The 13,161-nt window shown below is 40.7% G+C and overlaps 1 protein-coding gene across 2 annotated transcripts in view; it reads left to right on the top strand.

Moving 5' to 3' along the window:
- Positions 1 to 13,161, top strand: part of ATF6 (activating transcription factor 6) — a 77,912-nt gene that overhangs the window by 46,724 nt on the left and 18,027 nt on the right. For both annotated transcript variants that reach the window (XM_027713313.2, XM_027713312.2), the window contains exon 15: positions 12,962 to 13,046. In XM_027713313.2, the coding sequence (XP_027569114.1) occupies positions 12,962 to 13,046 (85 nt within the window). The remainder of the gene's footprint in view (positions 1 to 12,961; positions 13,047 to 13,161) is intronic.

Here is a 13,161-nt window from a genome sequence, read left to right as displayed (position 1 = left end):
CCAGGAACTTTGCCTGTCCCTGCTGCCAAGGTGTACAGAGACCCACCCAGGTCTGAGCTGAAGTCATTGCAGAGCTCTAGGTAAATCTGGGGCACTCAGGCAAAGATGCAACCCCACTGCTGACTGAGAAGAGTATTTATTTCCATGTTATCTGGTTGTGTTTCTTTCCTTATCTCTCACGTTGCTTTATTCTTTGTGTTTGACGGTGCCGTTTGCATTGTGGAAATTGTATTTATATGAAGGTAGGCTTTTATTCAACATTGACATAGTGTGGAAGGAAGGGGAAACCATTTTCTGTAATGAAATCAGAGGAGGGGAAAATGGCAGATCAGTAGAGAAGGAAGAGCACTCATTTCTTTAGGTTCCATAGGAAGGTGATTTTATTGCCACTTTACCCAACGGGTACTGACGATGCAAATGAGACCTAAATTTTTAAAACCAGGTCAAAGCAGTTTGCTGAAAGTACTGCTTGTATTTATATAACACCTTTCTTCCTGTGACCTAAAACGTCATTTATTGGCACTGCTTGAGAGGTGATTACCTCCATCTCAGTGAAGAGGAGTTCACCTCATAGAGGTTAAGAGATATATTCAGCTCTCTTGAACATATCAGGCTAAAGGATGGGGGGCAGGAGGAGATCTCCAGGAACTTAACTCAGGGTCAGTTGCTTTTCCCAAGAAGTTGAGGAATAACAAACATTTCTAACACAGACTTTCCACTCCTCTGATGTATGTCTGTGTAACTGATTCAACTTCCACAATTAGGAAAAATTTGTTGCTAATTTCCTGTACATCTGCTGTGCTCTCAGAAGCAGCATCTCTCTGGGTGCAGATGAAAATCAAGCTGCCACTGTCTGCTCTTGGGCAGTGCCATGGTTTAACCCTATCCAGTAACTAAGTACCACACAGGCCCTTGCTCACCCCCTGTCTCCCCACGGGTGGGGAGGAGAAGTAGGAAAGATAAGTAAACCTTGATGGTTGAGATAAGAACAGTTTAATAATTGAAATAAAATAAATATGATGATAAAAATAGTAATAATTGTAATGAAAAGGGGAGAGAGAGGGGGGGAAAACACGTGATGTAGAGTATAATTGCTCACCACCTGCTGACCAATGCCCAGCCTGTCCCTGAGCAGCGATCAGTGGTTCTTGGCCAACTCTACACAGTTTATGTACTGAACATGACATCCTGTGGTATGGAATATCCCTTTGGCTGGTTCAGGTCAGCCATGCAGGCTCCCAGTTCTTGTGCACCTGCCCGCTGGCAGAGCATGGGAAACTGAAAAGGCCTTGATTTAGGGTAAGCACTACTTAGCAACAGCCAAAACATCAGTGTGTTGTCCACATTATTCTTATATAGATTGGAAACAGAGCACTGTACCAGCTACTAAGAAGAAAATTAACTCTATCCCAGCTGAAACCAGGACAGGCAGGCAAGAACAAACAGCAGCAAGCTGGGAGAATAGAGAGGAGCACCCTGAGTTTGGCTCTCACTAATTTTGGCCTGGAATTTAACTCAGACTATTACTTTATTCTCTCCTTTTGTTAGTCTTGCTTTCAGTTTATTTGTTTACCCTCCCCGGTGAATATAATGCCAGCAAGTTGGCAACAGTCACAGATCAGTGGATGAATCAGGAAAAGGAGAAAGTCACAGTGGCTGTGAGATGTAAGATGCAGTTGTCCTTTTATTCTCTCAAAACAGATCTAAATCCAGTACCTGATGTCCTGGCTGCAAAGGACATGTATGTTTTTTGCAGACACTAAAATATGTTTTAAGATAAATCCCATGCTAGGCATTCAAGTAAAGAATGCATCTGCTCACATTAAGTATTTGGGCTAATGAACAGTTTGGTCTCATTGTGCAGTATGATGGATGATGATTTTCAAATAATTATCAACTTCTGTAAAATGGAGTTTTGCAGTCTGGTAGTATTTTTATCCATAACTTTAAATGTACGTGCACCTGTGCACCAGTAATAAATATAATTGTTCTTTGCATGGGAACATGTTTTGGATCCACTTAATGAAAGTTGCCCTTCAGACTAAATCCTGCATCATGTGTCCAGATTCTGACTGTTTGGCTCTTTGGCTGAGCTGTCCAAGATGATGAGTCCAATGCAGCGACAACTGCAGGTGATCTACTTCTTGGCTTGCAGCTGTCTTACATAGGGGGGATTGAATGAGAGATTTAAACAAATTATTTCTGTTGCTGCAGAAGGCAAGAAGACAGTAATTTCATACCATGGCTGGATCTTGTGCCAGATGTGTTGCAGGATTGAACACACTGGGATCAAATTGATTTAAATGAGTTTGAAGTCTTGACTCTACTTAACAGTTGTTTCTGGTTAGGATTTTAAAGTTCTCTTGTGTTCCCAGCTACCTGCATGTGTGGGCATTTTTGCTCTGCAAGAAAGGATGCTTTCTTCAGCTTTGAAATGAAATTGTTCTGCCAGGAGTGCGTTCAGTCACAGACTGTATGACCTTTCAGGGACTTGTGTAGCTGTTCCTAAATGTTTCTTGTGTGTATGTAGCCCTGATTGCTATCAACATCTCTCTCAAACCGTCTTTTCGTGAGAGGTTAAGATAGTGAGACCAGGCAGAGGTAAGCTAGAAATATAATCTTGACAGAGTTCCAGATTTGAGACCAGGTCCTTATGGATCTTGGAAATGCTGGTTAGAAGAGCCCTCAGGTCCATCCTCCTGTGTGAAGGAAGGCTGTTGCTGACACTGCGTGAGGTTGGCTGTGGCGTTGTCATTGTGGCTCTGAAGACCTCTAAGTATGGAGATCTCACCACAAAGTGAGATCAAAGTGTTCCAGTGCTTCACTGTCCTTTGAACTCAGTTGGAAGAGAAAGCAGAGGACAGCTGTATTAGCAAATGGGTTTTGAACCGCAGTGTTATGTTGATCCAGCATTTGGAGAAAGCCTGGCATAAATTTATTTTTACCCATCCAGCTTCTCTTTTATGGGGAATCTGATCTAGAGAGAACATGTTCCACTGTAAGGAGCGTGCCCATGAAACTTCATCATTTTTGTGCCCTGGTTGGTTCTGTGCTGGTCTGACAGGGCTGTAAAAGGCAGAACAGCAGAAAAAAAAAGATGTTCGCTTGTAATAACATTCCCCAATTTGGTTTGTGTTGTATGTGCTCTTTTGGGGCCGAGTCTCCAGCTGGACAATAATTCTGGGAATCCAGGATTTGTCTTCTGTAGAAGACCTGAGGTCTTGCAGGCAAATATAGAAACTTTGGGTTAATGTTTTGTGAGAGAAGCGAAGAATCTGGATTATATCCTTTTTGGTTTTACTGGACCGTATTCACATACCCTACCTAAATTACATGTTTTTGCAATTACAGATTGCAGTTGCAAAACTAATAGCCTGCAGATGCTATGCAAAGCCAGAGCTCTGCTGCAGTGAATTAGAGAAGGAGGGGAATTTCTTTTTATGGGTAGTAGTAATAAAACAATTAATTCCTTTTGGGTCTTACAACTTTGTAAAATCTGCAAAGATAATTGACAGACTCAGCTTGCAGTTACAGATGAACATGCATTTCTGTGCTTATATTGCCCCTGGGAAGGACAGAAAATGGCAGAGAAACATAATTTTCAAATAATTTGGAGCAAACTTTTTTTAATTTTATGATACTGGTTTTGTTGAGAGACCCTTTAGAAGAAAATCTGATCCTTATCAAATGTAATAGGAGGAACTTTTTCACCAGTACAAGCTGGGATTTTTTTTTTCCTTCAGAGAGGCTCCAAACTGAGTTAGCTATTCACATAGACATACCTTTTCCAGTTTGTTTTGAAACTCAGCTAATTTCCACAAGTAACACACGCACACACACAAATTTTCAAAGCATTTTCAAGTCCTTAAAAACCTTCCTATATGATTTTAACCAAAACAGTTTACTTAAACAGAGAATTCTGTTCCTCACATCCTCTTACTTCGCATTTAGGAATTTTTTTTTAATCTGCTGCCAAACCAAAATTACATCATAGCAAATGCATGCATTGTTCTTTACTGTCAGGCCGGCAAAGCAGTTCTGCAGACAAGCTTAATTGGCTGCATTTCTGTCCAGTCTCTGTCTTGTGCCCTCCTTGTTCACATGACCTTTCTTTTTCTTTCCTATACAAATCAAAAAAGACAAAACTACAAGGAAGTTTATGATAGAAATAAAGTCCTAATCAGGTGCTTTCACCTCATCCTCCCTTGCATTTAAATTGTCTTTGCCATGCCTCAGTAACGTTTTCACATGCAAGCTTCTGTAACTGTAATTTCCTGGAGCATTCCTTATCCACTGGGGAAGGATGATGGTGTTTCGTGCCTCTTATTTAGGATGTGTTGCAAGTCAAGAGTGGTATTCAAAAAGCTTGGATAGAAATGAGAGAGGTTCATCTTGGGTAATTCCAGAATGAGGGATTTGCAGAGGAATGGGGAGCTTGAGAAGACCTGGTAATTTTGCAGCTCTGGTGTCACTTTGTTAACAGGATGTTTTAGCTGGAGATGTGGTTGTTGGGCCAGTCTTCTGGAAGTGTGCTCATGTTCCTGAAGGGAGACAGGGTGCCTTCTCAGAGGCCACTGGGTAGAGTGTACTGTTTGGTTAATAGATACTAGTCAGCAGCATATTTCAGTGTTACCTTGAGACATAACTTGTATTTTGAATAAAGGGATTGTAAACCGTGAAAATTGTAAATTTTAAACCTCAGAAAAACTGAGGAGTATAACAACATTTTCCACCTTTATGTGGCATCTGCTTTACAGCTGCCTTTTGTGCACCTATATAACACTTTGCATTATAATCTGTTGTGTATTAGAAAGCTGTTTTGGTCTTTTCAAACTTTCATGGTGTCATGAGGTACTCTTGCATTTTTATTCTTACTTTCTGCATTATAACCTTCATCTTCTGCCTTGAGGGAACTGAGTAACATACCAAATGAAACAAAGGGTGGCAAATTAATCTTGGAGGATGTGGGTTCAAACCAAGGAAAGGAATTCATACAATAGAAGTAGGCTTGTGGAACTTCTTGCCAGAATGCATTATAGATGCTCTAAATTTACATGTATTCAGGGGAGGACTGGGAAAGTTCGTGGAAGAGAACTCTATTAATACCTGCTAAATATACAGAAGTCACATCTTTGTTAGAAAATCTGTAGAACTGTAACTGAAGAGTGGCTGAAGACAAGGGGGGGGAAGTGTCATATCTTTACACGGTGCTAGTTTCCATCTTAGCAAGATAAATTGGCTTTCCTTGGAGTCAGAGGAGGACAGCATCAGCTCCCAGGAAGAAGCAGGAGTGCCCAGCCCAGGACAGGCAGGAAGAGGAAATCAGCAGCAACTACAGCAGCAATAAAGCTTAATTTGCCTCTAGTCACTGTGAAGCAGGGACCTCTGCTTTTAGCCTGGAGAGATTTTTTTGTTCTAAAGTACAATCGTATGGTGGCTGTTGTTATATTCGGTATCTTTTGGAACTTAAGAGCTACCAGAGAGATGATCTGAATAAATGTCTAAGCCTGAGACACTTGCACTCCATTTAAAAATCTAAACTAGTCACTTTAATCTCACCTCTGCTTTTTAGGTTCCTTCTAGCCTCTAAGGAAATGTAACAAAAATTCAATCCCAAAGGAAAAGGAACAAAAAGTAGTTCTTGCTTTACTGACGTTTGCTGTCTCCATTTGTGAACTGCAGAGACACAGTTCCCAGCAGGTCTTTGTATCCTTAGTAGTCTCCATAACCTTTTTAGTTCTTAATCCAGGAGAGGTCCTTTGCTGCTGGTTCTCCTTTACACTGAGAAAACAATCCAAAACTGAGCCCTGCTCAGCATCAGTGCTGCTATTGCAGCAGAGAGTGGAGGAAACTCCTCCAAAGGAAGTTTGTGACAGAGTGAATTTTCCATTCCTCTGAGGTCTCTGGGATTTTCACAAGGCTCTCTGACTCACAGCGAGGTGCTTTCCAGTTAGTTTAGTTTTGGAGCCCGGACCATATCACATCTGGCAGTAGCACAGTTTACAATAAAAGGCACTAAAGACTTCTTCATTAAAAGGTCTCTCACATGGGAACTAAACTGGATAGCAACTCCCTCTTCGGCAGGGACAATGAGCAGAAAGTGTTCCAGAGTGCAGTTAGGTGTTATTTATAAAAATTTGTCTGAGAATGGCAGAAAGGTGTAGTCTTACACTACAGGACATTGTATTGAATGTGGGATTGAGGTATTTCTGGTAAAACACTTAAAAAAAAGCATATCTCATCACTTCATTGCTGTGTGCAAAGTATAGGCTGTAAAAACCACCTGTGCACAGAAACACTGGGATTGGAACAGCATCAGGGTGAAAAGGAACACTTTTGGCAAAAGTAAAAGCACTATTCCCACCACTTTTTGGAGGTTTCTTGTTATGGGACAATCTTCCCCTCCTGCCCCATCCCTCAAAACAGGCTTAAAACATATAAAAGTAATTAAATTCTATGATTAGGAGTTGGGAGTTGAATTCTCAAGTACAGACTCTCTTCTTTAAGTATGCTGCAAAATCAAACTGTGTTAATGTATGCTAGCTAACCTCAAGTTTAATATATGTAGAACTGGTACACTTTCAAATTAAGTTAAATGGTTATTGTGAAACCAAGAGTAGTAAAGCTACTGGAGCCTCCCAGGGTGGGCTGTCAAGAGCTGGTGCAGAGAGGCTGAGACCTTGTGAAATTTTATTGTGGGTTTTCTGCGGATTCCTTGCTGTCGTTATCCCATCTCTGACCTGCTCCCATACTCATCTTTGCCTGTCATGGATTCCCTGTAAGGATCCATGATGAGGTGAGTAAATCTGCTTGGATTTATAAGGTCTACCTTAAAAAAACCAACCAAACAAAAAAACCCACATGTCAACTTTAAAAACAAGGCAAAGTTCATGTTATAATGAGAAGTGTGGTGGCTATGAGTCACAGTTTGTGTAGAGGTGTTAACTGGTTTCCTCTCTTTTTTCTGCTGTTAAAACCATCCCCATGCTTTTCAGATATAAGGGTCGGACTGAAATGGTTTCAGAGGCACCCTCCCCTCCCCTCTGCAGTTTCTGCCCCATTTAATATCCACTGATAGTGAAGGCAATGTTGCAGCAACTTCCAGCATTTTCAGATGGACCAGTGTTGTATCCAGTGTGGTGTAACCTCAGGACACCATATGGTTGCCATCACCCAAACAAATCAATAGTGAAATTATACAGCTATTTCCTCTACAAATTTGTAAACTTTCATACACATCCTCTTCGAACTGACAGAGGAAACCAGAAACAGATACTCCAAGGCCAGATTCCCGTTTACACCCTGATCTGTGCTGTATGCATTGCAATTTCTCTTTCCTGGAGAACAACCTCCTTTTGTGTCTGGAAAGCTACTGAAGTCCAGCTCTGGCTGTCCTGAGAATGAAGTTCCACCTTCAGAGGTACCACTTCCCAGTTAGGAGCTGTGTGCCAAAGGCTGCAGTGCTGCTCAGGGCAGAGTCGATGGCCTGTGTAGGAGGTCAGGACAGACACATCACATCTCTGGCAACAATTATTTTGAAATTTTTAAAAAGTGTAAGACCTGTGGTTTATGAAAGATCTGTCAGCCCAGGGGTTTAAAAAGTCCAGTTCCTCAGAGGATCTGTGTTCTTGAATCAGTCTGTGAAGTGGCATGCAACTTTTTGGGCCTGGGAAAGCACATTTTTGTTTCACATTCTTTGTTATGGCCGAAAACATGCCTCTGTAAAAGGTCCGGTGTCATCTCATTGACTTGAAAGCCCTGAAGATGTTCAGAAAAAATAAGTTGGAAAGACAGTACATGGATTTGATGCACAATTTTTTTTTATGATCAAAAAAAGCACTTGATTTCTATCTGCTTCATCTTGAGATCACTAGATGTGGTCAGGTTGTTAATAGATAAGCTGTTAGGCTGTCAGGAGGTGTTGAACACTACTAGAAGTACTGCTGTTAAAGAAAAATGGTACCCCCAAGAGCTTTGGGAAGCTGCCAGCGCTTCGGTGGGATGTGGGAAGCTCCTCAGCCTGTATTGGCAGTGGTTGTAATGTGGTCCCAGAATCACAGCATGAAGATTCAGGCTGGAAGAGATTGAAGCATGATTCCCTGGGAGACCTCTTAGTCATAAACAGAGATGAAAAATGCCCAACTACAGTGTTTGTTTACTGTAAGAAGTCCTGTGAAGCTGCTGGACAGGGTGCCCTTTGGCATGCAGAGGCGCCTGGCTATCTGCCCCCATTGCTCTGGCAATGCCTTTGTTGGTTGCAATATTCTAGCACGTAGCTGGTCTCCAAGGCAATGGTAAAGATCAAATCTCCTCGTCAAGGCAATTGCAAGAACACCACATTAAAGTTTTCCTTTGGTATTTTACTCCAGTCTCCTTGGAGCTTTTATTCCTCTAAAGGAACAAATGTCACTTGTTTTCACAAAGGTTGTCCTTAGTTGGTCAGAGAGGGATCTCTTAACAAAGAGCAGGGCTCATTTGGACCTCTTTACCAAGTCTCTGTGGGAAGTGAGGTAAGGGCTGTCTTACAGGAGTGGAGTCTTGGCTTCCACATGGATCACATCTGTACTTTGCAGGGTACATGCTCCAAACCACTGGGAAGGTCAGGCTTGGTTTGCCCTGCCATAGGGCAAACAGTGTTCGCACTGGCAGATGTGATAAATGCACTGTAACAAAGGACATCTAAATCAAGTTACGTTAATTATTTTCTGGTCTTTCAATGCTTTTGCTCAAGACCTTAGAAAAGGCTTTTGAAAAATACTTATCCATACCTAAGCACAACAACTAAGAAGGTAAGAAAAATCTAGGGGAATTGATTTGACAGATAGTAACCTCTGGGATAGGAGGAAAGACAGCTCATGCTGAGAGTGCAGAGCCTTGCAGGGCTGGAAATCTGTTCCTTTGTGTCCTGTGTCACTTGGGTATCCCTCAAATGCATGCACATTCACTCTAAACATTCCCCATAGCTCTGGTAATATTTTCCTCCATCATAGTCATACTGTGAGGATTAATTCCTTCATGTTTCTTTGAAATGGAGGAGGAGCTCAGCAGATTGCCTGCAGGGAGGTGCAGTAGTGCTCCCAGGGGGATGCCTGTAGCTGAGGGGACATGCATTGCAAAAGCCAAACCCAGCAATATTGCCAATTCTATTAATTTAAAAGCCAGGACTCCATCTTATGAAATGATGATAGTTTAAGAAACAAAATGAAATCAAAAAGATCCATGAACAACATGTTTTTTCTCTATTTAATGCAACTTCATTGTACGCAGTGGTGATGTTTTATGTCCTTTAACTATGAGTTAGAAACAATTTTTTTGTTTTTCAAATGCAAGTTAAAATGCCTGCATATTTTCGTGTATCTAGGTAGGAGGGACTTTAAGTACCAAACCACATGTCATGAGGGTCAGGCTGAAGCTACAGGAGCAGGCTGTATATTCTAGCACAGTAGAACAGGATTTCCATTGCCTTTTGCCTCTGGGGCTTAGAGATACATGAGGCTCCAAAGCTTAATCGCTGTTAGAGCCCTGATAACACTGATCTTATATGTAAGAAGCCTCAGAATCCTTATTGCAGTTCCATATGTTGGTGAGTCCAGAAGCTGATTAGCAGGTATTGAATTAGCCAGCAGAGTAAAGATTCAGTCAGGAAATTCATTCTGCAGGGGTGCCTAATTTCTAAGTGTTTACAGCTCTGATTAACTATATTCTAATAATATTCCTGGATGTTTTGTGGTGACAAGGACTTAGTAGATGTGATTATTAATCAGAAGTTTAGCAAGTAACGTCTTCATAATTTATCCCCAGGAAAAATGTCCTTCAGTATTCCAACTTATTAAATTAAGGTAATGTATTTGTGGCTGGATTTTTAGTTTCTGTGTCTGTATTTATCTATTTGTCCATCAGATATCTGACTTCAGTATCACTGAACTGTAGAGATGATCAAAAGCAAAATGAGAATGCTGAAGCGGGGGTCTCATTTGAAATATTGTCTTTCCAGACTGATATTTTTCCAGTCATTCTGCCAGAAGTCTCCATCATCTATTTAAATTGTCGCCTAAGTGCAACTCTTGGCCCAAGTCAAGGCCATCTGTTGTTGGGTAATAGTTGTGATTTATTCTGCCTCTGGTTGACGCTCATGCTCCTGGGCCAGATGCTGACTTGCAAAATTTGCTTTTATTAATTTTCGGGTTTATACCATGTGTTAATATCACAAATAGCATTTTAATTTTAGGGGTTTTTTGTCTAGTGTTTAAAATTAGGGATAAGTAACAGTATCACGCCCCTCTCTGGAATGCAATTCAGCATACTTGAGAACAGGATAGCACATTTTAGAAATACGTTCAAACAATGTTTCTAAATGTCTGCTTTCTTCCTAATCAGTAATCTCTATGCTCATTTCTGTTGCATATAAATAATTAGGTATTGCTTTCAAATAAAAGTTTGGGACTCTTCGAAGATTTTTGGAGCTTGAGAATATTGTGGGTGGCTAACTGTAGTGAAAATATCTGTGATAGTCTGCAGCATAAACTTTGCTTTCAGTGTAGAATGAGGGTAGTTATGAAACTGCAAGTTTGGACTGACTGTCAGAAGGACACCCCTGCATATAAAAGACGAAGGTTATTAGGGAGATGGATAAATTTCCCTAATTCCAGATTTTAAAAAATGGCTCTTTGTAGATGGGCAGCTTCCAGACAGTCTGTGCTTCTTGCACAGTAACTCCTGGTAGCAGTTTGGTTTTAGAGCTAATTGGCTTTTTGTATGTCTGTCTTCTCCAGAGTTGGTGTTGAATCACTGAGGGGTTGTGCAGCAACTCCAAAGCACGTTTGAATACAGTTTTGAAGCCCTTGTGGTGGTTCTTAATACAATTTTTACATACAGTAAGTAAAAATGCCATTATAAGCAAAGCTAAGCCAGGATAAATTAATGCACCAATCTTCAGATAGGTTAACGAAAAATAGTTTTTACTTGTAATGATTCTCAGGTGTGCAGTACTTCTATTTTGCTAAGTAATGATGGAGTGGACTCTCAGAAACATTGAAAAAGAAAAAGAAAACAGTATAAGCATTTTTAAGCGATGCTAAAAATAGTCATCAAGTCATGACAAGGGCATTGTTACAAAATGCAGTTGTAGACATCTTATCTTTGGCCTGTTCCCTTGGGAACATTGGATTTCAAGAACGGTTTTTATGTAAAGTTCATTGTCGTACTGAATGTTGTCTTAATCTTAGTGGTTCAAAAGTGAAATGGGAATTACATGTGTGATCTGAGATTTATACCAGAGTGGTTTTATAATTTTGGTACCAAGATGTTTTTTACAGACATTCATTTAAGTAATGTTTTCTTCTCATGGTCAGCCATTTGGGTTTTTGGGGGGGAAATTTTTGATGGGAAAAAAAGAGAGTGGTATTTCTTCAATTGTGTGTCTGCAGAATATCTTGATATGTTTAACACCTAACTGTGTGTAACTCAGTTCCCTGAATCTTACACATAACAATGTAGTGTTTAGATATTAAAATGGCAAAAGTACAGTTACCCTGACATTAATAAATCAATAACTGTGTCCTGAAGGAAGTCTGATTCAGTCTACTGAAAAGATCACCTTGGCCAAAAGTATGAGATGTGTGTATGCCTGTTCTTACGTGGGAACATGGAATTTCATCCCATGAAATGGGATGGGCCCATCAAACTTGCTTCTGCTTTTTAATGATGTGTCTGGCTCTTGGAAAGCAAAAGGCAGATGTTCTGTTCTGGTTTTAGGGCAGTTACAAAAACCTCTTAATGAGTTGGTGTCCACATATTTGCATGGTTACACCTGCCAGCTTTCATTTTTCTCAGGGACACTAGGAATGAATTGCTGGGATTGGGAGAAGGGCAAACACAGGGGCTGGGAAAATAAAGCTTTCCATTAATTCTTGGAGACCTGGAAAAGGTACTTAGTGATTGGCAGGTTTTCGTTTCACTTAGAGCCTGAGTTATAAATTTAAACTCAATTTGACAGTTATATGAACAGCCATTTGTTCCTAATTACTAAGAGAGAGCAAATATACTTCCTTCACAATGCCCACTGCATGCTGAGACAGTGCAGTGAAGCAAAGTTCTGTCAGGGAATCTAAACTTTGAAAGACATGGGAAGCTTCCCTCATCCTTAGTAGTCTTTCTTTGGTCCAGCTAGATCAGCAAAGCACTATAATATGGGAGATGCCTGGACTGGAGCTTTTAAGTTCTGTTGATAAAGGAAGAACCATATTTTCCCTTGAGCAATTTGAATTTAGCAACAGCAAAAAAAACCAACCTGAAGAAAGGCTGCATTTTTCCTTGCAGGTCAGGTCCATATCCAGAGTGCTTCCTGCAGATGCAGCTTCCACGGCTCAGACCCAAGGTAGTTAGTTTGAGCGCTGCTGTCTTACGGCAGCACCCAGGCACCTCACAGTTGAGATATGATACTAAAGCACAGCTTTACCATCAAACTTCCCTGGGAGGTTTTGTCAGCAGAGCTCATATTTCACACCCCATCACAACTCTGACCAATGAGTCCTACTGCACGATGCATGTGGTGCAGAGCTTGACAGAGACAGCAAGATGACTTAGAGTAAATGGCACTGCAGATAAAACTCCAATTCAGCAAGGTCCTTTAACCACATGTTTAAATATTGTTGAAGTCAAGTTAAACTACTTTAATCATATATACATAAGTACTCAGTTGAATGAGGGCTTAATAGTAGTTTCCATCTCTTTCCCCATGATCAAGGCTTTTTCATATTCCACTGCATGCAATAGAGATTTCTTCTTGGTTACACAGCATGAGCAATTGCTGTGACTTTTGGAAGACTTCCACAACGATATGAATTTTCTAAGCTGTTGTAAATAGTTCTATGTGGAATGCCTGTAACACAAAATGGAAAGGAATTTTCCCAGCTCTGTACTTTCAGAGCAGATTTAACACATCTTTTCCGCTGTTTTCCAGGACCACCTGTTACTGCCAGCCACCACACATAATAAGACCAGAAGGCCAAAGATGTCTATAGTGTTGCCAGCTGTAAACATCAATGGTAAGTCCAAAACATGAAAGAGAACGATAAGAGAACAATTTCAAAGAGATGTGCCTGGAGCGTGCATGGAAAGCAAACTTAGACCAAGTGTCTGTCATTATAGCTTTGCAAAAGA

Source organism: Pipra filicauda, unplaced genomic scaffold (genome assembly GCF_003945595.2).
Source record: "Pipra filicauda isolate LSUMZ 115617 unplaced genomic scaffold, ASM394559v2 scaffold76_size2844353_pilon, whole genome shotgun sequence".
Taxonomy (NCBI): domain Eukaryota; kingdom Metazoa; phylum Chordata; class Aves; order Passeriformes; family Pipridae; genus Pipra; species Pipra filicauda.
This window is presented reverse-complemented; position numbering and strand designations above follow the sequence as displayed.